The sequence below is a fragment of the Morus notabilis genome, unplaced genomic scaffold (assembly GCF_000414095.1).
Source record: "Morus notabilis unplaced genomic scaffold, ASM41409v2 Scaffold1225, whole genome shotgun sequence".
NCBI classification, from domain to species: domain Eukaryota; kingdom Viridiplantae; phylum Streptophyta; class Magnoliopsida; order Rosales; family Moraceae; genus Morus; species Morus notabilis.
Window position 1 is genome coordinate 141,664 of NW_010357682.1, and position 27,853 is coordinate 169,516.

The 27,853-nt window shown below is 32.2% G+C and overlaps 2 protein-coding genes and 1 pseudogene across 2 annotated transcripts in view; 2 read left to right on the plus strand and 1 right to left on the minus strand.

Annotated features, from left to right (window-relative positions):
• Positions 1-6,120, plus strand: part of LOC21399536 (cinnamoyl-CoA reductase 1) — a 6,702-nt gene extending 582 nt beyond the window's left edge. The window contains exons 2-4 of the mRNA XM_024173243.1: positions 4-129; positions 1,104-1,453; positions 5,881-6,120. Of these exons, the coding sequence (XP_024029011.1) occupies positions 4-129; positions 1,104-1,453; positions 5,881-6,028 (624 nt within the window). The 3' untranslated portion in view covers positions 6,029-6,120. The remainder of the gene's footprint in view (positions 1-3; positions 130-1,103; positions 1,454-5,880) is intronic.
• A 3,083-nt stretch (positions 6,121-9,203) lies between these two features.
• Positions 9,204-12,966, plus strand: LOC21399537 (START domain-containing protein 10). The gene is made up of 5 exons (XM_010090403.2): positions 9,204-9,552; positions 9,723-9,987; positions 10,657-10,815; positions 11,446-11,595; positions 12,600-12,966. Exons 1-5 carry the CDS (start codon positions 9,500-9,502, stop codon positions 12,717-12,719), a joined length of 747 nt encoding a protein of 248 aa, XP_010088705.1. The 5' UTR covers positions 9,204-9,499; the 3' UTR covers positions 12,720-12,966.
• Positions 12,967-18,089: 5,123 nt separating this feature from the next.
• LOC21399539 overlaps positions 18,090-27,853 on the minus strand; it is a 16,839-nt pseudogene continuing 7,075 nt past the window's right edge.

Here is a 27,853-nt window from a genome sequence, read left to right on the forward strand (position 1 = left end):
GAGACGAGCGTCAGGCGCGTGGTCGTCACGTCCTCTATTTCTGCCATGGTTCCGAACCCGGCGTGGCCTAGTGAGAAGCCCTTCGATGAGTCATCGTGGACTGACCTCGACTACTGCAAGTCTCGCCAGGTCTCTCTCTCTCTCTCTCTCTAGCTTCCATTGATGAATGATTTGAGCTTTTCTGTTGTTTCTGAAAGGGATCTCTCATTACTATTACTTTGTGTTGATGACGATCGAGGATAAAAGTCTCTAGTTAAGTTTCCACGTTAATACCAAAATATAGCGTTTGGATATAGAATAGGATGCTATATTTTATATTAAATTTATAATCTGTTAATGTTAATGTCGAATGCAAATATCAATATGCTAATGCCGTATTTGACCAAGAAGAAATATCAACCATAAACCTAATTATCATACATGTCAAATTTAGTATAAAAATAACGTTATGTTTGAGAGTGGTTTTTCTACGTGGATATCAAAATTTAGCATTTTGACTTTTAAACATCAATTTGATGCGCATTGGAGATGCTTCAAGTGTTAAATTTAATACCAAATATAGCACGAGCCAAATTTTGATATTTTTTTTTATTTCAATTTTTTTCCGGTCATTTTTTATCCCTAATTTTTTTATTATTAGTTGATGTGTTGCTTTTTCCACTTGAAAATTACAACATTGTCATTTACAAATTACTTAAAAATTATTAAAAATACCATTTTTTTACAAATTTCAAATACAAAATTTATGACAAAAAATAGATATAACATCTAAAATAGTATGTATTGGTACACAAAATTATAGGTTTACCTAGGATAGACATTAGCTTTGAAGATATCAAAGGGACTAGCAAAGATAAAATACCTCAAAAAACAGCACTGAATTATTCACTAGCCAATCTGAAGTTCTCAGGAAACTCTCTGAGATCTCACTTTTTGACTTAGTCTCACTCGCCAGAAAATTAACTAACTAACCTGCCTTTCTTGAAATTAATTCTGATTGGAGGGAAAAAAAGGAAAAAAAAAAAAAAAAAGCTTTATACCTTCACATTTAACACCTTCCATTCATGTTCTTGTTCATTTTCTTTTTTCTTTTTTTTTCTCAGAAATGGTATCCGGTTTCGAAAACACTGGCAGAGAAGGCGGCCTGGGAATTCGCCCGGGAGCATGGAATCGACGTGGTGGCAATCCATCCAGCGACGTGTCTTGGCCCGTTGCTGCAGCCAAACCTGAATGCAAGCTGCGCTGTTTTGCTGAACTTGCTGCAGGGTGCCAAAGACACTCAGGAGTATCACTGGCTAGGAGCCGTTCATGTTCAGGACGTCGCAAAGGCGCAGGTTTTGCTCTTCGAGACTCCTGCAGCTTCGGGCAGATACCTCTGCACGAATGGCATCTTTCAATTCCGTGATTTCGCCGAGAGAGTCTCCAAACTCTATCCCCAGTTTCCTGTGCACAGGTTAGTATTTTTCTGCGTTACCTTGTAACATTTTATGAGAGCTTTTAACTGTAGAAATCTAGAATTGAAAATTCGAATCGGTAAAATGAACGAGTTTTTAGATTTTGCTCTGCTGTGATAAGACATATTGTACTTATGTTCTGGTGTGCTATCTCATGTTACTCCATATCAATCCTTTCTTTCTATCTGAAACTTGAATCTGTTTTCCCAAGATTGGTTGTTATCATTGTTGGTGGTTTGTGGATTCCGAAAGTTGTAATGATTGTGGAGTTGAAGGGAAAATATTGTATGATTTGGGACATCACTTGCCAAAATCTCAAGCTAATTATGTTGGTTGGAGCAATGGTGCCTTCCAGTGTAAGATTATAGCATCTCCAGTGCAGTGTCAAATTAATGTAGTGTGTTAATTTGAAATTATAGCACTTAAGTAGGAAAATTACTCTCGGATACAATGCTATTTTTAATGCTAAATTTAGTATATGTTATAATTGGTGTCATACTAATTGATTGATATAAACATTTTCATTTAATCATTATAACATTGTCAGTTTAAATTTTTTTAAGTTCACTTTTACAAGTTCTAAAACTTAATAATTATGAGAAAAAATAAATCTAACGTTTTAAATAGTATCATTAAGCACAAAATAGAATAGAGTAAGTCTAGTATAAAAATTCATTTTTTAAACTTCTTAATGTCAAGTATAGCATTAATATTGTTTGCATTAGAGATGGTCTAATACTAATCTATATATATAATGGTACAGCGGAAATTGGATAGGAACTTCGAAATTTTGCTGTGGTTGAAATTGTCTAGTGGCAATAACACCTCAAATAATAATAGGACTAAACAAAACTTCTTCAAAAGTGATGGCCTAATAGTGAATTTTCTTCTCTTGGTGTATAGAAAGTAAGATGGAAATGAGATTTCTTTTGTGAATATTATATATATATATATATATATATATATGAACAAGTACTTCTTGAAAGGCAAGTTTGGTGATTGATTATGGTGCAAGTAATGAAAGGTCCATTTCTCCATTGTGAGATGTGATGATCCAAGGTGAATGTCATGATCGCACTTCATGTGGTGCACAGGTGGGCTTGAGAGATCAATTATATCTATTCAATGAATGAAAATCTCTTATCTTCATTCAGTTCCCATTCTGCCTTATCCACTTTGTGATTGTTTAATAGTTGGAGTAATCCATTCAATGATGGGCATTTTGGATCATCATTGTGTCCTGGATTGCCTACGGATTTCTTCTATATGTGTGTGTACATATATATTCTATATATTATAAAAAGAGCAATGATACACGTCTTGAAAAATTTTAGTATGAATATACACATGTCAAGATTTTGTAGGTTCTGTAAAACTGAAATGATGGATTAAAAAATTGTGAAACTACTTTTTCACGGTGTGTGTTAGTGTTGTTGTTGTTGTTGTTTTTTTTTTTTTTTTTTTTTTTTTTTTTTTTTTTTTTTTTTTTAATAATAAAAAGGACTGTTTCCTAGGATTTGAATTATTTTCATAAACGTCCTTGATCCTTCCTATCTATAGTTTGATCCTCTACACCAAACAAGGCCCAAAAGAAATGTTCAATGTTGGAAGGAGTTTTTCTTAGCTCAACGATATCCATGTTTGTCCAGCCCATCTTTCTTAACTCATCTTTTAGAGCTTCATGACATTAGTACTTGATGGCCATTGGAAAGTGAGGACATGTTCCCCCACATATGTGTACATATACATACATACATATACATACATATATATATATATTACTGTGGTTGTGGAAGCTTCACCTACCATACGTCCCTTGTGTCCCATCAAAGTTTCTGATCTTGGTCCCCGTTGTTTGAATTTTGTTGGTTTTTAACTTTTTGATTTGAATAGAAAAATTCAAATTATGTAGTTTAAATTATAGTTTGAATTGTTATTTGGATGTGCAGTTAAAATTTTAATTTGAACATGAAATAAAATTCAAATTTGTGTTTAGTAGGTGTGAAAAGCAGAGAGAGTAAACACGTTTTACTGTTCAAAATGGCTTGAACAGTTGAACTTGAGAGATAAGTTAAACTCTAAGTTTAACCGTTTAACTCAATTTAAACGGAAAATATAATTCAAACTGCATACTTACCAAACGTCTATTCAAACTGTACTTACTATTAAATTAAATTGAACTGAACTAAACTAGTGAAACAAACAAGAACTTAATTATTATAGACAAGTGGTGCAGATAGAAACATATATAGCCATTCTCTCTCTCTCTCATCAGGTTTAATAATTTGATTTGTTATCCAATAGCTTAGAATCCTAGGCAGCCCCTTGTCTATTTCTTGTCCTTTAACCTGAAGCAGAAAAGATTTATATCTTTATAGCTGGTAAATTCTTAGGAAGGAACAATTAGAGAGGAGTTATTTTCTTTGTTAGTCTTTGCTTGCCAATAAAGTTGTATGATAAAATCTCAATTTAGAGGATGATCCTTGTTATTCTAAATCAGACGGTTCATATTATATGAGACTAGGCTGCACCATTATATCCGCTTTGTAAGTATCGATCGATTTAACTTTTAAAGTCGATGCCGATTGTCCCAATTTATAGAATGAAATTATTTTTTTAAAAAATAAATGAACAAAAAAGACAATTACAAGTTTAAGTAGTTATTTCCAAGAACACGACTGTTTTTCACTAGTTTTCATGTTCCACGAGTTTGTGCCCCCTGAAATGTAGACGCTCAATAGAAATGATTACCCATTTGCTTTTTGATGGGCCTTTTTTGAAGGTCCCAACTATTTATAATTATGCACACACAATAGTGTTTTGCAATAATTAGTAAGGTTATCATTACATTAGTTCTTTAGTCTCTGGGGATTGATTTCAAGGAAAAAAAAACTCCTTAAATATACCATCAAAATGCAACAGCTTTATATTTATGCCATTTTTATTGATTAGAAAAAATTTTCTTGATAGAATATCAAAAACATTCTATAAGAAAACACTCCAAAAATGTCCAGCCATAAAAATTTTTTTTTAATAATCTGATAGGACATTTGTAACATCCTACTAGTATATTTTTTAGTGAGTTTAGTGACATAAATTTTAAGTTTGTACCATTAAGTTTGCCATTGTCAGCTTATAATAGATTTTCCAGCAGGAAATTTAAATTCTTGGGGGCAAAGTTAGAGAAAACTAGTTGGCAATGCATGCCACAAGGAAACAGGACAAGCTGGAAGTTTAGATTTGAAGGTACCAAAGACATTATTAGTGTACAATAAAAACAAAGTTGAAGTTATCATTGGTATTATCAGCTTTGGAACTTCTGTCAGTACAGTTTTTTGGGCCGTATATACAAACTTATTGCATACAGTTTTGTCCAATTCCCATATTTTATAAGAATTCAGCTGATGGGATCCATAAGTTTTTATTTCTTTATTCAGAGCACCAACAATTAAAAGCAAGTACATTTTTTTTTTTTTTTTTTTTTGAGGATTGTTCGACACTTTTGCTAACTTTTCCACACTTTGGTAAGTTGTTTCCTGTAGTTCTAGTTTTTAGTAAATTATTCCGAAATTTAACAGTGTTGGAAACCGTCTACCAATTGATAACAACTATTAAAATTTGGACTGAAATGCCATCGTACAAATAACGTGAGCCACTAAACAACTCATGTGAACACAGAGGTTGAGGCATCGTTTATTTTACTAATTTGAGTTTTTAATTTTAATTTTGTTACTGTAAAAAATTCTCATAAAAATGCACATTTAATTTTTATGTTACAGTGAAAAACTTTCATATAGAATTACATCTCAATTCGAATTAAAAACTCGAATCTACGAACTGAATGAGGTCTAAAATTACAGAGCATATGCTGTTTGTAAATGAGGATTTTCTGTCCAATAATTTTAACATCTTTGATTGATTTAGGGATATTTTGATATTTTCTAGATTCAAAACAAATTAAAACATCAGGTACAACTTGCCAACAATACACTAAAAATTCATAGGACAAAATCGCCAAAAATGTACATAAATACACACACCCATATAAATGTATGTGTACTTGTGTATATATATATATGTATACATGCATTGTCTTACGTAACAAATGTAACATTTTTCCTACGTACTTGTAACTTGTGGGTGTAACATGATAATGCTAAACCAAGTTTAATGTAACATGGCAAGAGACTACATTTCATTAAGTGCTACATTTGAACAGAAAATGTTATATTTATTGGATTGGTGTGGCCACCAAACCGAGTACATTTCCATATATGCAATTAAGTTTGCGTTTGGTTAGTGAATTCGTGTCATAATTCAAATCATGGTTCGTAGTTCGTTACAGTATTTTCTCTCGCAAAAAACACACGTAAACCGAGAATGATTCTGAATCATGTTTCTTATTGGTTTCTTTTCATCATCTTAGGTTCAATGGGGAGACCCAACCAGGTTTAAAGGAATGCAAAGACGCAGCAAAGAGATTAATTGATCTGGGGCTGGTATTTACTCCTTTAGAAGATGCTGTGAAGGACACAGTTGAGAGCTTCCAAACTAAGGGCTTCTTAGGACAGTAAATTAATATAATACATTAATCATCTTAAGTTGGTTTTTGCTGTTTTTCATTAATGTTTGGGAGTAATTATGAGTGCAAATAAATTGTCATTATTAGATTACTCGTCTTTTGTCGTTGTTCCACTTTTGGTTCCTAAAGTTGCTTTAAATCTTTGATTATTGTTCATCATTATCTTGTAGTAAAACTTTTTAATAACAGTAGTGAGAATATTATCAAGTCGAATAATTTAGGTGTATTATTTGTTTTAGCAAAAAATTTCTAATACCAACAAAGTGACGTGTACCTTTTTAATTCGTTGAAGTGATTATGTCAATCTATAAATAAATAAAAAAAATTGAGTTTAAATATGCTACCGTATTGATTGTCTCTTTAATTAAATTTTGATACCTCATTTAATTACACAAATATTTTAGTATTCAGTTCTTATTCATGTGGTCATTTATTAAATTTAGATAACAAGGTAAATAAGTAGTGGAGAATTGATTAATAAAACAGAAAATCGGGGCATGAAAAATGGAAACAATAATTCGAACTCTTAAAAAGTTGCATTTGTTATGATTATTGATTATTGTACTAAAAATATGTTTATCAAACCGTAATTGAATATAATAGAAAATGCAATACGCTTAAAAGAGAAAGAAGAAACTGAATGAAAATGAGGATTATAGACTCCTTTTTTTTTTATTGGTTACTCATCTATTGGAAGGTGAAATTGAAAATAAAATAAAAAAATTTCCAATTATTATTTTTTTCCACTAAAGTATCATTGTACATAACAAAATAATTATTACTTGAAAAAGCAATATAAGTAAACTCATCGTTTATTTCAATTACCATAGAAATAATACCAAAAGAATTATACATGATCAATGATAAGGTAAGCGATTTACATTTCTCGTTCATACATAAAGTAAATATGTCCTGAAAGTGTTACTGTTAATTGTCGATTGTATTGTCGTTATGAACATCCATTGTTATACTTGATAGTGAGGGTTATACATAATATATATATATATATATATATATATATACACACACACACACACACCATTATATATCACTTAAGTTGACAGTACTACATTTGATCTTGTTGTATCGTTGTCAATTCGTTTAACAAGTTTCTTTTTTCTTAATAAGAAATGTGCTTTAAGCATGTGAGCTTCAACCGCATGGGTCTATAATCCAATGCTACCAAACAAAATAAAAAGTATATGTATATATATATAGCAAATGGGTATATTAAAGGCTTTAAAATGTGATATGTTGATGCTGTCTAATTAAAGAACATCAAATGGAAATGGCGAATAAGTACTCTGAACTGCCTTTACAGAATTAGGACCACCGCCCCTAAAAGCAATACATACATATATATACATATATATATATATATATATATATATATATATAAACTGGGACACAATTGGCCATCTTTGTGTTTGGTAGTGGGCAGCCAAAGGCCTCCTAATCACGTGATTATGGGGTCCTTGCGAAGGTGTTTTGGTAGACTTTTTTTGTCACCCATGGATTGTGACCCAACAAAGTAAGAAATTAATAGACAAATATTGAATATCACTAGTGGTGAATAGATGCATACTACCATTTCTCTTTTGAGAAAATTAAAAGTGGCATGACACAACTTCTATCTAGTTTCGAATTTATGTAAGTTTTCTTTTTTTTTTTTTTCCTTTTTTTTAGTAGTTCAAATTTATGACAAGTTTTGTTAATCTCTAACCACTACATTTATGTGACACAAACCCGAAATTACCATATCCATGGTATAATTCCGAAAGTGAAGTTTTTTGTCACCTTTTTCAAATTCTCTATTTCTTTTGATCACACATTAACAACATATTACTCGAAAGCCGATGAATAAAGACAAAAAAAAAAAAAAAGAAAAAAAAAAGAAATAGAAACATCTCGATTAAGCTTGGTACCCTCAATCCTGAAATATCGAATTTATTAAAAACAAAATAAAGAATAACAAAGATAAATTAAAAGTCAAATTAAGAACCTATGACCGAAGGCTTACAATCAACTACATTAACAACATATTAATCATGCACTAAACATATTAATTTATTATATAAAAAAAAGTAATTAGAAGACAAACAAACATTCACATCAACAACAAACGGATCGTGCACTAAACATAATATTATAGGATCAGATCAAATTTTATAAGTCAATGCTATTGGTGAAAACCAGGACTATAAACACTATTCCAACCAACATTAATATTTTAGTCCATGAAGAGTCCTATCACAATATTAATGGAATAATTCACTATACCTATAGTAGCGTTCCTTCCACTTAGCACCAGTCACGCCATTTAATTTATTTATTATTATTTTTTTTTTTCAATTGGTTGTATGCAATTCATTTTTAGAGAATTCTATGATATGGCGTGAAATGGAAAAATAGTAAGATTTTCAACCGTCTAATAATAGTACAATTATATTATATAATAATTTAATGAGATTTGATGAAAACACAGAGGATTTAGAACTATGTCTTAATGCACTCTTTAGTTTATTAATTCTCTAAAAAACCTAAATTATTAGAAGGTGAGCCAACAATAATTTTATATTTTAAAACTCTTTCTTCACCAATACGTCAAACAATGGGCAAATATGTGGGAAACTAAAGGCCTAACATATGAAAATAATTTTAATAGGGAATGATAATGCAACTATAGAGTAGTTTATAATTTTTTTTAAAAAACTTAATAAATTTTTAGGAGGTGGATCAACAATAATTTTATATTCTACCGGTATGAATTCCTTTGCAAAATAACTCTCGTAGCACCAAGAGCATATAAACTTTGCCTTTTGGCTTAGCTTTTGTTCTTTAGTCTTTACCTCATCTCTCTCTCTCTCTCAAAACTTTTCTTTTTTATTTTTTTTTCTATCTTGTTTTGAATTTCCTGATAGCCACCAACATTCCATGTGCGCCATCTTCCACACCCCTTGTTCTTGGTGCCCCTTTGGCTCCAAAAAGAATCTATCTTTTCCGAGAGAGAGAGAGAGAGAGAGAGAGAGAGAGAGAGAGAGAGAGAGAGAGAGAGAGAGAGAAAGATTAAACATGGGTGCGCGTGGGGCAGTGGAGAGAGAGAGAGAGAGAGAGAGAGAGAGAGGGAGAGAGAGAGAGAGAGAGAGAGAGAGAGAGAGAGAGAGCAGTATTAATCATGGAGCTGCTTCTGGCACTGCATGTGCATCAATGGCTTCGGCCCACTACATATTATTCTACACTCCTCCCTTAGCTTCTCTTCAAATTACAAGTATTCTTTATTAACCTTTACAAATCCCCTCTCTCTTGTATTGTATATATATGTATGTATATATATACACACACAAAAGAACATATTGTACATATCGTTTCCTAAGAGCCCCATGTAAAAATAACAAAAAAGAAAAAGAAAAAAGAAGGTAGCTAGATAGACCAAACTTGATCAATTATCCCTAGTACTTGAAATATGCAACCAAAGATGAGCAATAGATCAGCCATAGCACCTTGTAGCCGATCATGGTGAGTGAATCAAAACAACTTTTTTTTTTCCTTTTTTTTTTTTTTTTTTTTTTTTTTTTTTTAAATTTACATAGCTAGAAATCAGACTCATTTCATTGTCTTCTGAATTGGGTTTTCGATATTTTCGAATATGAACTTTGTTTAATGCCATGAAGAAATAATTGATGAAGGTCCGTAAGTGAGGATTCTCTAAGAAGGTATGTGCACTTCGCGAGTGAAAGTTGCATTCAAGAACTGCTTTCAGCTTCAGACTCCAATGGCAATGGCGGAACTAGTGTTAGTAGTGATGGATGGAAGGTTCTTAATCTCGAAAATGGAGTCGAGATATCGAAGCGCCGCTCCGGTTCGCTCCACACTTTCCGCAGCCGCTGGCTGCTTAAATCCCTCTCGCCTCAGCAATTCATCACTGTTGCCAACGCCATTGATGCTGCAAAGGTGATCAAATTTTTATTTTTATTTTTTATATTCATCTTTCTTTTTTTTTCAACACTTTCTTTTTTGTTTTTCCATAATTCAAGGAATTAAACACTCCCAAATTACCGGATTAATTAGCGAGCTCGAGTTTAGAACTATGATTAAAAAAAAAATTGAACTAGAAATTTCAAGTATGATAGCTCAAAATTGAACTTTGTACTAATCATTCAAAAAGGTACAACATGAAAGTAAAACTAATTAAGAAGTACTTATGTTAATTTTAAGCTCTTAATTCGCAAAAACAAAAACAAAAAGTTTCCCCTGTCCATAGTCTACTCTAATGAAGCCGGAAATTAATCTCTCTCTCTCTTTTCTTCAGAAATATTGGTGTTATAAGACGACTTCACTCTTTCACAAACTGATGAATAAGTTAGTTAATTATGTTACTTAATTTGGAACAAATCAAAAAGAAAAGAAAAGAAAAACTATATATGTAAAGAAAGTTTTGTCACGTAGTATTGCTTATTATAGTATATATGATTATATATTTTTGGGATAATTGTCTTCATTCTAAATGACAAAACATGTAAACTTTTATCGCTTTGCGAAAGGAATCTGAAGTTTATGCATATATATATATATATATATATATGTATGTATTAATGAAAAACATGCATATAATTAATGCAGCAATGGGATTCTGATCTGGTAGAAGCCAAGTACATAAAAGACCTTGAAGAGAATCTGAGCATTATTCGTCTGAGGTTTGGAGATAATGCTAAGCCACTGTTTAGGAATAGAGAATTCATTGTCTACGAGCGACGTGAAACCATGGAAGATGGCACCTTGGTAATCATCTATATCTATATATATATATATATATGTATTTATATATTACATTAATTTATTTCTTTCCCCATGTCCATTATGATTTCATTCATTAATCGAAAATTCATTTGGGTGTCCAAAATTTAGTAAAGCAAATTTGATAATTAAAGTTTTATTATTCGATGTCCAAATGTTGTTAGGATCCTTACCGTCTTGATGGTTCTAATATACTCTTTTAATATGTTGATTTAAACTGGGGACGTGAAGACACTACTGATTTTTTTATTTTTATTTTTTTTTTGAAATAAACGTTGTTAGGAAAAATTTAATTGTCCAGCCTTAATGATGGTAGGGACAGAGACATGAGTAGTCTAATTGGGAGATGCAAACAAGAAGAACAGATTGTTGATGAAACGGATCTAACACCCATATGATATCGAACAATTTTCAAAGATCATTTTTAGTATTGTTTGGCACAATTAATCAATTCTTCCTGTTAAAAGTTTGATAAATATGATAAATTCACACGTCAATTCTGAAATCTAACAATTATTTTACGATGCACAACCCTTTTTTTTGGGATAAATTATTATTATTTACAAGTCTTGGATATATGAGAAAATTGTGAAATTGATCAACTTGGGCATGTAGGTGGTGGCAGTTGCTTCACTGCCAAAGGAGATAGCAGCAGGATTGGAACCAAAGCAAAACAATGCAATAAGAGGACTGCTTTTGCAATCAGGCTGGGTTGTGGAGCAACTTGAAGGTGATGACTCATGTATGGTCACCTATGTTGTTCAGGTAAATTAATCATATATGCATTTTTCTTTTTTCTTTTTCTTTTTTCTTTTTCTGTTTTCTCTCTTTACTTGACATGGGAGTTATCAGAACAACTTTTTGCTAAAGTTAACAAAAGAAAAAGAGAAAAAAAAAAAAAGGGAAAAAAGCAAAAAAGAAGAGAGTAAGAGTTATTTGGTAGAGTGTGAAAAAATACCCTACTGGTAAAATACGATTTTTAACCGCCTAATTTTCATCTGATTATCATATATTATTTAATCTGATGTAATAATTAGAAAATGGTGTCCTATCGATGGGTAAGTTCCATACCCTACTAGCGTCACAATTCTAAACCGTCATATCTCTGAGTAAGTTACATTAAACTGTTTACTTAAAAAAAAAAAAAAAAAAAAAAAAAGTTCTATCGAATTGTTATATATGCTTTTTTTTTTTTTTTTTTTCTTAACTGATTCTGATATAGTCTAACCATTTAGAAATGTGTTAAGGTTATTTTTTTTTAAGCCCGTCACAAAATTCTCTAATAATTAAGATTTTCTCAAGCAAACATCTTGATCGAGCGGATTCCCACTCTTCATTTCACTTTTAAAAATGGAAAATACAAATTAAAGATAAACATGACCAAGCAATTCCATTAATTGATATGGAGATTAAGGGGAAATAGTAGAAAAAAGGCTAATATGAATAGCTTAAGAAAGTATATAGGCCAATTTTTAGTTATAGAAATTAATAGGTCATAACTTATCAAGTTATGGTTCATAATCAGATAAATTATAGACAAACTTGTCAAGTTATGATTCATAACCAGACAAGTTATGGACGAAAATAGTAATTTGGCATATTTATTAACTTATGTAAACTATTGGCCTATTAATTTTAATTCATCTCAAGTCTTAGCCTATTTCCCTCTTTCTTCCGAGATTAAGCAAATCAGACCGGATATGTTAAAGCATATTGACCAGTTATATTATAAATTTTTTTTTTTTTTTTTTTTTTTTTTTTTTTCTCAGCTTGATCCTGCTGGATGGCTTCCCAAGTGCTTTGTGAATCGACTCAACAACAAACTGGTTATGATAATTGAGAATCTCAGGAAACTAGCACAAGGTTGCCCAATAAACAAGGATACATAATTCAACTTATCTATAATTGTTTGAATAATTAATATCACAAAAGTTAGAAGACGATATTGCATTAATGATATCGTCAATATTATATTATTTCAAATTGATTATACCTTTTTTTTATTTTTTATTTTGCTAGTAGAGTTAAATGAGGCATCAGGCTTATTAATCAGGCTTTGAACCGTCCTTGTTGTAGGGCTGATGTTACTAATTGTAAATTGCCCAATATTTTTATAATTAAGTACTACTTTTCAATATCCACAGACTAGGCACATAAAGCTTTTTTATTAAACTAATCATTTATGTCTTAGACCGCTTGGTTTAGCAGCACAGAGGGTTTGGGTTGGTGTGGGGCTTAAGCGAAGTTTGCGACCCTGTTGTATCAAAAAAAAAAAAAAAAAAAAAAAATTTTTTTTTTTTTTTTTTTTTTTTTTTTTTGCCAAAAAGTCCTTAATTTCAACCGTAAATTTGTATAAGAAACTGTTATGTATATTCTTTCAATCTAATGTGATTTTAACTAAATCTAACGGTAAAAAACAGACCCTACAGATAGAGAAGTCCTACCAAAGAAACTATCATCTAGGCAATCTTTTTTTAGGGACTTTCTGTAACGATCCATCACGGATCGTCATAGTTATCTTAACTTTTAAATATTTACCTCTTAAAGAATGCGGAAAATAGTTAAGCTTAAAACACTTTACTTTTAATGACTTGAAGAAAACCTAGAATTTTTTTTAAAAAACATATTATAACTTTAAAAATTTTGAACTTCCTCAAAAATAAAAAAAACCTTTCGGTTCAACTTAATTATTAAAATCCATACTGTGAAATAAACTTAAGAAAAGTCTAAAATATTCTTCAAATCAAAACCACCATAAACCAAAGTTTCAAAACAATGAACAGTAAAAATTAAAACTTTATTTAAAGTAAAGGACTTTCATTCCATGATCGTTTCTCCCATTTTCCTATCGCGCATAGCTCGCATATGCTCCAAGATTCTCCATGGCTACATCTTACCCTTTAAATTGTCTGCAACATGAAATAACTTATATAAGCAAGGGCTTAGTAAGACGCTTAATTCTCACAAATGTAAATGAACATTTTATTCACCAATAATAAACGTCATCATGAGAACAATTATTTTTGAACATATTTTAACTTTAAAATCCATCATATATTGGGCCCAACGTTGTACCATCATAGCGCGCTAGCCACAAAAAATATGGGGTAGTAAATCTCATACCAACCGTGACACTAAGACTGCTCACTGGTCACCATTAAGGGTGTACAATGCCATTTAAAAATATAAAAATACATATATACATTTTTCTTCAAAACATCATCATAAGAGAAATATAAAAAGTGTCATAACATCATCATAACCATCGAAATCATATACTTCTCAATTATTCAATTTATGTTGCAGGTGAGAGTGTACTTACATAAACGCCTTACTTAACTTTTTAAAATTTCCCAACGGTGACATGACGAATGAGGTCCTCGGGTGCTCACATCTAAAACCGTTAATGCCATATTGAAACAATGTCTAAAAGGCCAATTCCATCATTTAATAACATCAAGACACAAAAAATTCCCAATAATTATACAAATTTCCCCAATCTTACAAAATCTGACAGATTGATCTTTATCTCTTTAAAATTCATAAAAAAAAAATCATAAAAAACTCAAATAACCTGAAACTGGTGCTAAATGAAAATAGACATCAAGATCTTTCCAACGACACCTTATTTGTTAAAAACAGAGTTTGTTTGGTCCCTCAAACACTGTTAAATTAGATCATATAAGCTGAAAAATTCCAGCACGGTAAACTCCGAAAATACCAAAATAAATTCATTAAAGATAAAATCAATTCCAACCATATGCATACTTTAACCAGCCCTAAGACATGTTCCTAAGACATTCAAATCACACATTCTATAAAATTTCTCATAGCAAAGCGAATTAGAAACATCAATATGACCATTAAAATTCACATATCTTGCAACTCGAATCCAAAAATAATATACTAACTCATATTTCTATAAAATCACAATTTATAACATAAAAAGGAAACAACAATATAAGAAAATAACATAATTCTTAACATACCTCACTAGAATTTATCAAATTATGAAGACACCCAAACACCCAAAACATAACCGGATCATACATGATTACCCCAAAATAAAAACATGTACCCATGAACATTAAAACCTCACCTAAATCACATATATCCTTCCTCAATCGTTAACCAAAGAAAATTATTCATCATCTTCTTAAACCAAGAGCCAACACCAAAGGAAATCACCTAATAACCATGAATACTAAATTAGAGATGGAACATACCTTGAAATCTTCTTAATTGTGGCTTGGAAGAACCAAAGGTTTACAAAAAGAGGTTAAAAAATAATGGAAGTTTGATGGCTTGTCTTGGAGGCTCTCTGTGGTGTTTTTGAAGGAAAAGAAGAAGAAAGAGGGAGGGAGAGAGAGAGTGTGTGTAGGAATTGAAAATACATATTGACTCATAAATCATGTAAAATTAAAAAAAGATTGATTTGGCATAAATTTGAGGATTAATTCTTTGATTAAATGACCCTTAACAGCTGGGAAAATGACTATCATTAGGGTGTAAAATCGTGTGGAAGACAAATACAAGAGTTAGGTCAACTTCTAGAATTTTCGTTCTTATTCGCGTGCAGTAACCTGGTCGGAGACTGCTGGATATCCGGATGGTATACTGGCCGCATCTTCTTACTCCAATGTCCGATTTGCGTAAATGAGTAGGGGTTGGAAAATTTATGAAAGGATCTAAATTTTTCTATAAATTATAGGAATAATTTCAGAATTTTAAAGGTCCAAAATGGAGCTAAAAATTAACGTCATGGAAATGATTCTTTTGTCTAAAAGGAAAAATAAAAGAAAACGTAAAATTTTCCTAAAGACACTTAATTTCATGCAATATAACTTGAAGTACATCATATCATGAACATATATTCATTTATCAAATCATCAAAAAAAAGAACATATATATATATATATAATTTCTATAAAATGGCATGAACTTGTTCTTAGCACCTCGAGTCATTTTCGCGTTCACCTATAAAATATAACTCAACGCGATGTTAGAATTAACTAATTATAATACATAACATTATTTAAGTTAATTTCTAACATCTATTTCTACTACTTTGTCAATTAGAAAAATGGATGCTACACCTGCTCCGGTAACATATCGGTAGGCTAAGTTTTTTGTCTGTCAGATATGCATAAAATCACGTAAAAATTAAAAAGCATGCAGATTCAATGGTTAAAAAAATATGACTTACTAGTACACCAGACGTACAAGAGAATCTCTATTTTTTTTAATAAGAAATGTGTAATCACCACTAAGAAATTTTTCTAAGCAAAAGTACAAAAGTACTATGTTGTTACTATCAATTACTACCCAAGATCTTTAAAAAAAAAAGATATACAAATTTTATTGCAAACATTTAATGTACATGTGTTAGTTATATTAAAAAAATAATAATAAAAAAGAACAAGAACAAGAACAAGAACAAGAAAAGTTAAGTTGCTTATCCCACATACGGAATATAAAAACATATAAAAACATATGATGGATCGAATGGATTAGTAACATTTTGTGACTTTTTCTTTTTTTTTTTTTTTTGGTAGAAAGTAACATTTTGTGATTTGAAGTTTTCACTTTATTGGTCATAAATACAAGGGATAACTACATTAACTCCCCATGTTTTGCTCATAGAGAGATCACAATTTGCGCAATTTAGAGAAATATCACTTTTAGAAAGTTGAATTTCAAGCACACATTTTTTTTTTGGGAAAATTTAAGCATAATTTTAATATCAAAATTGTACAGATAAATAACTAACAATTTGGGGGAAGACTAGTGGGCTTGGCTGATCAACAAGATGGCTAATAAAGTCACAAAGCTATGTGGAACAGCGTTGAAAGATAAAGCACTAATTTTTATGAGGATATTTTGTCTTCAATTCTTTTGATATATTTATTCTCAATCTAAAATTTCATCTTATAAATAATGACTAACATAGGCAAAGACAAGCCTGTGAACTAAATACCACCAAATTGAACATTTTTGAGTTCAAACAACGCTCAGTTATTAAGGCTCTTATCTTTTCTCATCAAATGGACTCTTGGCTGCAAGGATGGAAGGTGGTTTCCTCGTGATTCAATCTTCGCGACTTACCGACGTAGACGTCGATTCTTTGTCGAGGTTCGAACCAGGATGCTGCGCAATGGTTTCGATCTCTCTCGCGCCCTCGCTCATCGTAGGCCTGTCTACTCCTTCATCTTCAACACATCTCATTGCCAAGTCCACAAACCTTTCGAAACCGACTATTTCTTGGTCAAGAACCGTTTGGAGGTTGTACAAATGTTCAGTTTTGTCCAGTGTTGTTCGAACTTCTTTCACAATGTATTTCCCTCTCTCGATAGGTTTTCTCGCGGTGATGAGCTCCAGCATTAACAACACCATTGGTTTTAAACTATTAATATTCAAATTCACACGTCAACTGCAGAACACAAATTATAAGACAAGTACTCATCACGCATGCCGAAATTTGACCTGTCGAGAAAACGGTGGTGATATTCGGAGGTGAAGTTGAAAATCTTGTTAAACCGCCTCAGTTCCGAAGAAGAAAGTTCAGGTGTTAATATACATGATATAAGATTTGTTAACAACGCTGAGTATAGTGGTAAATTGGCATGTAAGCAAGTACCACATTTGTTATTGGTAAGCTGTATGTTGCCTATTATTATTGATATTATTGATTATTATCATCATTAACAAATAACATTAAAACTTCATATCATTATCCTTATTGTCATATATATTAGATTTCATGTTTTTATTGTTGGGGAAAATTTCATTCTTATACTCTAGACCCTGGTGCTCAAGAAATCTCATTTAGATGCATGTTCTTGTTCGCCCACAAGCTTACGGCGTCAAGTTTTGATAGTAAAAGGTGAGTGAGTATCGTCTCCACAGGAATTAGGTATTAAATTGCTGCTAAATACTTAGATTATCATAACTCAACTTTATCTAGACAATCAAACTCAATGAAATAAAAATAGAACTAGAACAAATATAAATACAAAAATAAAATAAAATATGGAAACTAAAACACACAAATGTAGTAGGGACACAAATGTACTAGGGACTTGACTTGACCTTATCATTCCTATGTTCATCCTATCAAACCATTGTTAGCCAATTCCACTCAATTTATTAATCAAGGGACCTAATCTCTTATCTTTTCTCATCAATGGACTCTTCACTGCAAGGATGGAAGGTGGTTTCCTCATGATTCATTCTTCGCGACTTACCAACGTAGATGTCGATTATTTGTCGAGGTTCAAACTAGGATGCTGCGCAATGGTTTCGATCTCTTTCGCGACCTCGCTCATCGTAGGCCTGTCTACTCCTTCATCTCCAACACATCTCATTGCCAGGTCCACAAACCTTTCAAAACCGTCTAGTCTTGTAGCGAAACCGACTATTCCTAGGTCAAGAACCGTATGGAGGTTGTATAAATCTTTAGTTTTGTCCAGTGTTGTTCGAACTTCTCTCACAATGTATTTCCCTCTCTCGATAGGTCTTCTCGCGGTGATGAGCTCCAGCATTAAGACTCCAAAGCTATAAACATCGCTCCTCTCGGTTAACCGTTGCGTTGTGTAATATTCGGGATCTATGTAGCCCTGCAACAACAAGGGAAAGTTTTGCTTGCTAACCAAAACAATAAAATTAATAGTGAATCTTCTTCAAACACAATCACATTTTTTTTTTTTGCCCTTAATTTATGTATATTTTTTTGTTAAGATAAGACACAATTACATACTAATGGTTGCAACAACTTTTCACAAGCTATAGCCTAGTTCTGAATGCTTGCACTCTTTGAACTTCTTGTGATTAGCACTATCGTCCTTGAAATATATAATTTTTGTTAGCAATTTCATCCCTGAATTTTCAAAACAATATCATGTACCTCCGAGTCTAAATGTTAATGGGGTCAGATATTAAATGAGTGTTTGTATGAGGATTCGTGTCATAGTTCGAATCATGGTTCATGGCTCGCTATAGTGTTTTCTCTCAAAAAAATACACGTAAACCGAGAATAGTTCTGAATCCATGAAGCAAACGTGTAATGAGAAATTCTGGGACTACTTTATGGACTAAATTGTTAAAAAGATAATATTTCAAGAATGAAAATGCCAAATCATGAGAAGTTTCTGAGCACATGTGGCAAAAAGTCAAAATCATGTGGTCCAAAATTTAACCCCATTAAGTATTAACTATTTACTATTGGACATAATTGCTATTATTTTGAAATTTAGCCACTAAAATCCAAATAGTAAAAAATACTAATGACTCGTTCATTTCACCGATTCGAGTTTTTAGTTTTAGGTTTCTACAGGAAAAAGCTCTCAGAAAATGTCGCATCTAATTTTTTCTGCTACAATAAAAGGCTCTCAGAAAATGTCACATCTCAGCTCGAATTGAAAACTCGAATCCGCAAAGTGAACGAGGCCTAAATAATGATAAAAAAAACTTTCGGGTATAAAAGTTCCTAACCGCGAGAAATTCAAGCAGCCCGCAGGTGTTAAAAAACCCCTTTAAAAATTATTACTTGTTTGTTTCACGGGTTTATAACATAATTCAAACCATTTTAATACAGTGTTTTATCTCACAATAAAAATTTTAATTTCTATTTGAACCTTCTCTCATCACTGTCCAACGGAAAACTAATAACAAAATGAGTTGTTTTGCACCAACTCCGAAAATACCAAAATAAATTCATTAAAGATAAAATCAATTCCAACCATATGCATACTTTAACCAGCCCTAAGACATGTTCCTAAGACATTCAAATCACACATTCTATAAAAATTCTCATAGCAAAGCGAATTAGAAACATCAATATGACCATTAAAATTCACATATCTTGCAACTCGAATCCAAATATAATATACTAACTCATGTTTCTATAAAATCACAATTTATAACATAAAAAGGAAACAACAATATAAGAAAATAACATAATTCTTAACATACCTCCCTAAAATTTATCAAATTATGAAGACACTCAAACACCCAAAACATAACCGGATCATACATGATTATCCCAAAATAAAAGCGTGCAGCCATGAACATTAAAACCTCACCTAAATCACATATATCCTTCCTCAATCGTCAACCAAAGAAAATTATTCATCATCTTCTTAAACCAAGAGCCAACACCAAAGGAAATCACCTAATAACCATGAATACTAAATTAGAGATGGAACATACCTTGAAATCTTCTTAATTGTGGCTTGGAAGAACCAAAGGTTTACAAAAAGAGGTTAAAATAATGGAAGTTTGATGGCTTGTCTTGGAGGCTCTCTGTGGTGTTTTTGAACGTGAGGAAGAGAAGAAAGAGGGAGGGAGAGAGAGAGTGTGTGTGTGTGTAAGAGTTGAAAATACATATATTGATTTGGCATAAATTTGAGGATTAATTATTTGATTAAATGACCCTTAACAGCTGGGAAAATGACTGTCATTAGGGTGTAAAATCGTGTGGAAGACAAATACAAGAGTTAGGTCAACTTCTAGAATTTTCGTAGTTATTCGCGTGCAGTAACCTGGTCGGAGACTGCTGGATATCCGGATGGTATACTGGCCGCATCTTCTTACTCCAATGTCCGATTTACGTAAATGAGTAGGCGTTGGAAAGCTTATGAAAGGATCTAAATTTTTCTATAATTTATAGGAATAATTTCAGAATTTTAAAGGTCCAAAATAGAGCTGAAAATTAACGTCATGAAAATTATTCTTTTGTCTAAAAGGAAAAATAAAAGAAAACGTAAAATTTTCCTAAAGACACTTAATTCCATGCAATATAACTTGAAGTACATCACATCATGAACATATATTCATTTATCAAATCATAAAAAAAGAACACATATATATATAATTTCTATAATATGACATGAACTTGTCTTAGCACCTCGAGTCATCGTCACGTTCACCTGTAAAATATAACTCAACGCGATGTTAAAATTAACTAATTTTAATACATAACATTATTTAAGTTAATTCCTAACATCTATTTATACTAATTTGTCAGTTAGAAAAATGGATGCTACACCTACTCCGGTAACATATCGGTATGCTAAGTTTTTTGTCTGTCAGATAGGCATAAAATCACGTAAAAATTAAAAAGTATGCAGATTCAATGGTTAAAAAAATCTGGCTTACTAGTACACCAGACGTACTAGAGAATCTATTTTTTTTAATAAGAAATGTGTAATCGCCACTAAGAAATTTTTCTAAGCAAAAGTACAAAAGTACTATGTTGTTACTATCAATTACTACCCAAGATATACAAATGTTCCTTAAAAAAAAAAGATATACAAATTTTATTGCAAACATTTAATGTACATGTGTTAGTTATATTAAAAAAATAATAATAAAAAAGAACAAGAACAAGAACAAGAAAAGTTAAGTTGCTTATCCCACATACGGAATATAAAAACATATAAAAACATATGATGGACCAATTTGTAATGTAACGACAAACGAATGGATTAGTAACATTTTGTGACTTTTTCTCTTTTTTTTGGGTAGAAAGTAACATTTTGTGATTTGAAGTTTTCACTTTATTGGTCATAAATACAAGGGATAACTACATTAACTCCCCTTGTTTTGCTCATAGAGAGATCACAATTTGCGCAATTTAGAGAAATATCACTTTTAGAAAGTTGAATTTCAAGCACACATTTTTTTTTTTGGAAAATTTAAGCATAATTTTAATATCAAAATTGTACAGATAAATAACTAACAATTTGGGGGAAGACTAGTGGGCTTGGCTGATCAACAAGATGGCTAATGAAGTCATAAAGCTATGTGGAACAGCGTTGAAAGATAAAACTCTAATTTTTATGAGGATATTTTGTCTTCAATTCTTTTGATATATTTATTCTCAATCTAAAATTTCATCTTCTAAATAATGACTAACATAGGCAAAGACAAGCCTGTCAACTAAATACTACCGAATTGAACATTTTTGAGTTCAAACAACGCTCAGTTATTAAGGCTCTTATCTTTTCTCATCAATGGACTCTTGGCTGCAAGGATGGAAGGTGGTTCCCTCGTGATTCAATCTTCACGACTTACCGACGTAGACGTCGATTCTTTGTCGAGGTTCGAACTAGGATGCTGCGCAATGGTTTCGATCTCTTTCGCGACCTCGCTCATCGTAGGCCTGTCTACTCCTTCATCTTCAACACATCTCATCGCCAGGTCCACAAAGCTTTCGAAACCGTCTAGTCTTGTAGCGAAACCGACTATTCCTAGGTCAAGAACCGTATGGAGGTTGTATAAATCTTTAGTTTTGTCCAGTGTTGTTCGAACTTCTCTCACAATGTATTTCCCTCTCTCGATAGGTCTTCTCGCGGTGATGAGCTCCAGCATTAAGACTCCAAAGCTATAAACATCGCTCCTCTCGGTTAACCGTTGCGTTGTGTAATATTCGGGATCTATGTAGCCCTGCAACAACAAGGGAAAGTTGACCAAAACAATAAAATTAATAGTGCATCTTCATCAAACACAATCACATTTTTTTTCTTCCCTTAATTTATGTTTATTTTTTGTTAAGATAAGACTAGGGCTGGCAATCCGGATAGCGACACGACGACACGACTCGAAACCCGCATGAAATTAGCGGGTTTGGGTTTATCAGAAATAGGTACGGGTCAAAATCAGGTCGAACCCATGAAACACGATTAAATAACGTGTCATTTTCAGGTTGACCCGCCAACCCGCAATTGACCCGCCCTAACCCGTTTATTAAACGTGTCATATTTGGGTAACACGAATACACAACCCGTTTATTACCCATTTTATAAACATGTTAAAAAATAGGTTAACACAACCCATTTATCACCTATTTTATAAACATGTTCAAAAATAGGTTCATAAATAGGTTAACACGACCCATTTATCACCCATTTTATAAACGGGTTGACACGACACGTTTATGACCTGTTTAATAAACGGGTTATTCGTGTCGTGCCGTGTCAACCCGCTAATAAACGGGTCGTGTTTGGGTTTTGTATTTCGACACGATTAATAAACGGGTCGTGTTCGTGTCAGACCTATTCGTGTCAACTGAAGAGGTCAACACGACACGAACACGATCTGCCAACCCGAATTGCCACCCCTAGATAAGACACAATTACATACTAATGGTTGAAACAACTTTTCACAAGCTATAGCCTATTTCTGAATGCTTGCACTCTTTGAACTTCTTGTGATTAGCACTATCGTCCTTGAAATATATAATTTTTGTTAGCAATTTAATCCCTGAATTTTCAAAACAATATCATGTACGTCCGAGTCCAAATGTTAATGGGGTCAGATATTAAATGAGTGTTTGGTATGAGGATTCGTGTCATAGTTCGAATCATGGTTTGTGGCTCGCTACAGTATTTTCTCTCAAAAAAATACACGTAAACCGAGAATAGTTCTGAATCCATGAACCAAACGTGTAATGAGAAATTCTGGGACTACTTTATGGACTAAATTGTTAAAAAGATAATATTTCAAGAATGAAAATGCCAAATCATGAGAAGTTTCTGAGCACATGTGGCAAAAAGTCAAAATCTTGTGGTCCAAAATTTAACCCCATTAAGTATTAACTATTTACTATTGGATATAATTGCTATTATTTTGAAATTCAGCCACTAAAATCCAAATAGTAAAAAATACTAAATAATAATAAATAAAAAAACTTTCGGGTATAAAAGTTCTTAACCGCGAGAAATTCAAGCGGCCCGCAGGTGTTAAAAAACCCCTTTAAAAATTATTACTTGTTTGTTTCACGGGTTTATAACATAATTCAAACCATTTTATTACAGTGTTTTATCTCATAATAAAAATTTTAATTTCTATTTGAACCTGCTCTCATCACTGTCCTAACGGAAAACTAATAACAAAATGAGTTGTTTTGCACCAACAAAATGCACAATTAATTGGGATAATTTAATGGCCGAATGCTTACCATTGTCCCTTTGACTTGAGTGGTAACATGATCCTTTTCAGAATCTCCCACAAGCTTGGAGAGACCAAAATTGGCAACTTTTGCATTTAAATGATTATCCAAAAGTACATTTGTTGATTTAATATCTCTATGTATTACTGGAGGGTCAGCAAGTTCATGAAGATATGCCAGTCCTCTAGCCGTATCAAGAGCTATTTCAAGTCTTCTCCAGTTCAACATAATTCCTGACTCACCTGATAATTAAGGACAAAATGTATGTGATAATACATGTTTAAGAGAATAATACGAGTATCTAATTAAATCAATCTATTTTCTTCCAAACTTTCTTAGAAATAACTTAATATAGCCATGTTTAGGTGTATTAACTTCATTTGCTAGGAACTTTTTATGGTACCAACACTTATATGATATTATATTTAAGGGAAAAAAATTAACGGCTCTTCATGCAAATATGACAGTATAAAAGTGTACAGTACTATACTAAAAAATTTGATCACATATATATATATATAGACGAGTTTTTAATAATTACGTTTCTATCGGTATATAGTTACTACAAAATATAAAAATTCAATGATGTGGCGTGATAAGAATCCGATCTCATTAATTGTCATAAATTATATGTGTGTGTGGAAGGACAGAGCTTGGAGCCCTACGGCCAAAGTGCCATCATTAAACTTTTTCTTTTATTTTGTTTTCCCTAAAATCCTTTTTTAGGAAATCCTTAAAATCTTCTAATCCCAAAATTTATACAAAATATTTTAAAATGTTTCATTTTTACCCATAGTTTTTAACTTTTAATCATACTTCATTATTCAATCTTTTTTGCAGCCCACCTATTGTTTCAAATTCAAACAAACAAAAATTTGGGTACACTACTACTAAAGTTTATATATTTGGAGGAAAAAAAAAAGAATACACATAGATTAACAAAAATTTAAAATGAAGGGATATAGTGAAATACAAAACTAAAATATACTATTTACTTAATTTAGTTTCATAAATCGGCTATTTATTGCATTCCCTCTTATGATATTTTTTGTATTTATTATGCTCTTAATTTAGTTCAAGATTTCGACTTAACATTTGCTCCCGAAAATAAAAAATAATTAAAAAAAAAGGCTCCGATCCTGCTATCTACATTATAAGAGAGGCGGGGAAAAGAAAGAAACAACAATATATTTATGAAAATAAGGTGAAGCCTTCTAAGTGATTTCAATGAAACATGAAGCTAAGGTGTCAAAATGTAACAGAGTTTATCACATTAGTATGAGATTACTCAATGCAAAATCAAGAAAAGATAAAATAGAGAAAAAGAATGCTAGAGTTTCTTATTACTACAATTGCAGAAAAATAAGGGGATTTACCTGAAAGACTATCCTTTAAAGTACCATTTGGTACATACTCATAGACCAACATTTGTTCACCTTGATCAAAGCAAAATCCCACAAGGCTGACAAGATTCTTGTGATGAACCCTCGACAAAAGTTCAATCTCAGTTTTGAACTGCACTCCACCCTGTAGGGTTAGTTTTTTAGCTCTTTTGATGGCTATGAGTTCTCCTGTTGGAAGAGTTCCAAGATAGACCTGTAAATTAGATGTTTCTTTAGATATTTTGGTTACCGTTATGTGACAACCATCAATCTCTTGAGGCACAAGGCCAAAAGCAAAACCGCGCGTGCTCAGACCCAAAACGGACAATATCATACCAGGTGGGGGTGCGGGTCGTTACACGTTACAGCAACAAAAACTCATAGATATTACATAATAATGTTAGGTATTCTAGCTTTTTAATGACAATATTAGGTTGTCATCCTCGTATTGATCCATATTAAAACCATTACCCTATTAATTACTATGGAAAAGTTGCATTTACTAATAGGAGGACTGCAATGCACCTGTCACCTAAATTGGTGAAAAATAACCAATAAAAGTGTCGAGAGAGAGAGAGAGAGAGAGAGAGAGAGAGAGAGAGAGAGAGAGAGAGAGAGAGAGAGAGAGAACCAATAAAAGTGTCGAGAGAGAGAGAGAGAGAGAGTAGCCTTTTTTTTTCTTTACCAAAAGGGCTGCCCTGTTTTGCTCTTCTCTTCCAACTGAAAAAGTACACTACCACAAAAAGCAGTAACACTAGAACAATAACGGATCCACCAACTGCTGCTCCAATGATGCCAACATTTGACCGTTTTGATTCTGTGGGAAGTTCTATTCCATAAATGAAGAGAGTTGTTTAGAGATTTCAAAAACATATTAAATAATTAAGAAAAATGAGAAATTTAGACATATCACATAACCTTACTAGTAAGGTTGAAATATAACAAAAAATTAAGAATATTCTACAAATAGCAAAAATTAAAGTCATTGTAATAATTACTACGTTACTCAGTCGCATAAAAAGTGAAAATCTCCGCTCTTATAAATATGCCATGTAGTATAATTTTTACTAGAAGAAACTTCGCCAAAGTTCAAGTTAGCATATGTTCATTTGACAATTACCTGCATAGCTTTCATAATGATCACCAATAAAATAGTAAGCTCCAAAAGGTTTAGGAGCCTTGTAACTTTAGTTGCTAAGACAAAAGCCTAACTCCGAAATCTCAGTTCGATTAAAACGATCTCGACTGAGAGGGAAAATTTCTAGCCCTATCTCAAGATAGCTAGAGTGATCCTTGGTGGGATTACTCAGAGAAACAGAATCAGAAGAGAAATTGTACTGCTTAAAAAAGGTCATGAGAGAATTCTCAAAGTCTTTGTAGTGATTTGTGTTTTCCAAATCTGAGAAGGAAGGAGCTATGAAGAATAGAGTTCCTGTGTATGGATAAGCACATCTACAGTTGGGGCTTGATCTTTTATTTGCACTACAGAGACTTGGAACACAAGTTTTCGCCGTGACATAAGAGCTATTGGATTGCGAAACGGAGTCATTGCAGTAACTCAATCTTGATTCTGTTTTCTCACATATTGGATTCTCCACAAGTCTACAGAAAAATATGGAAAAGATAATACGTCCTTTGTTATGGAAAACGAACAAATAATTTGACTTGTCACATGGCAAAAAGTATGATAATTGGGTCTCATAACTTGCTACGTGATAATTCTAGTTTTCATGTCATAGATATTTTTAAATGGAACTTTTGTACCAATGCACCCTGAAATTTTTGTCATTGGCAAGTTGGACTTCAAACTTTTAATTTTGGCATCTAAGACCCTAAACTTGACAGTCTTTGAAATGTATTCAATGGATATTGTAACGTCTCAACCCCTATGGGATCCACCTAGCGGGACCCCGATATAGTTGGATCTTATACTCGTTACTCATACGTACCGTCTCCTCTGAGCACTTAGTGGCCTTCAGAGATTTCTTTTGCATCCCCCGACACTTGAACCCAAGACCTCCCTCCATATAAAGTTCTTAAGTCAAGTGTTGGTACTTGACTTAAGGACCTTATAAGGAGAGAGGTCTTGAGTTCAAGTGTTGGGGACTTTGAAGTGTTGAAACTAAAAATTTCAGTCAAACTTGCCAACCAACAAAAAGTCCTGTGTCACTTTTTTGCAAAAATTGTGGGGTATTTGTGAATTAATTGACATCTCTTACTATTAGACCACAATTGACAATTGCGACTCATTTTCAAATTTAAAGCGCCACTTGACAAAATTAAAAGTTCAAAGGTCCAAATTGCTAAACACGGATATGTTCATGGTGCGCCAATACAGAAATTTTGTTGCACAAAAGCGGAGTTCATTGAGCAATGGAACTATCTTCAAAAAGCACTTGTTCTTTAGCATCATGTAAGGAAGAAGAGAGAGAGAGAGAAAAAAAAGAGAAGAAAAGGAAAAAAGTTTATTACTTACATTATCTGAACACCGTGTACTCTATCCTCATTCTCAAAATCGGTAATTAAATTACCCTGCAACTCGATGAGCTGCAGATGGTTGCTGTACGAGATTCCAAGGTCCAATGTCCCATTAAGCATGTTGTTCTTTAGTTTCCTGTCATTGATTTCAGAACAAATAATTTAAATGAACTTTAAACACTTTTATGTGATATATATTTATATATATATATAT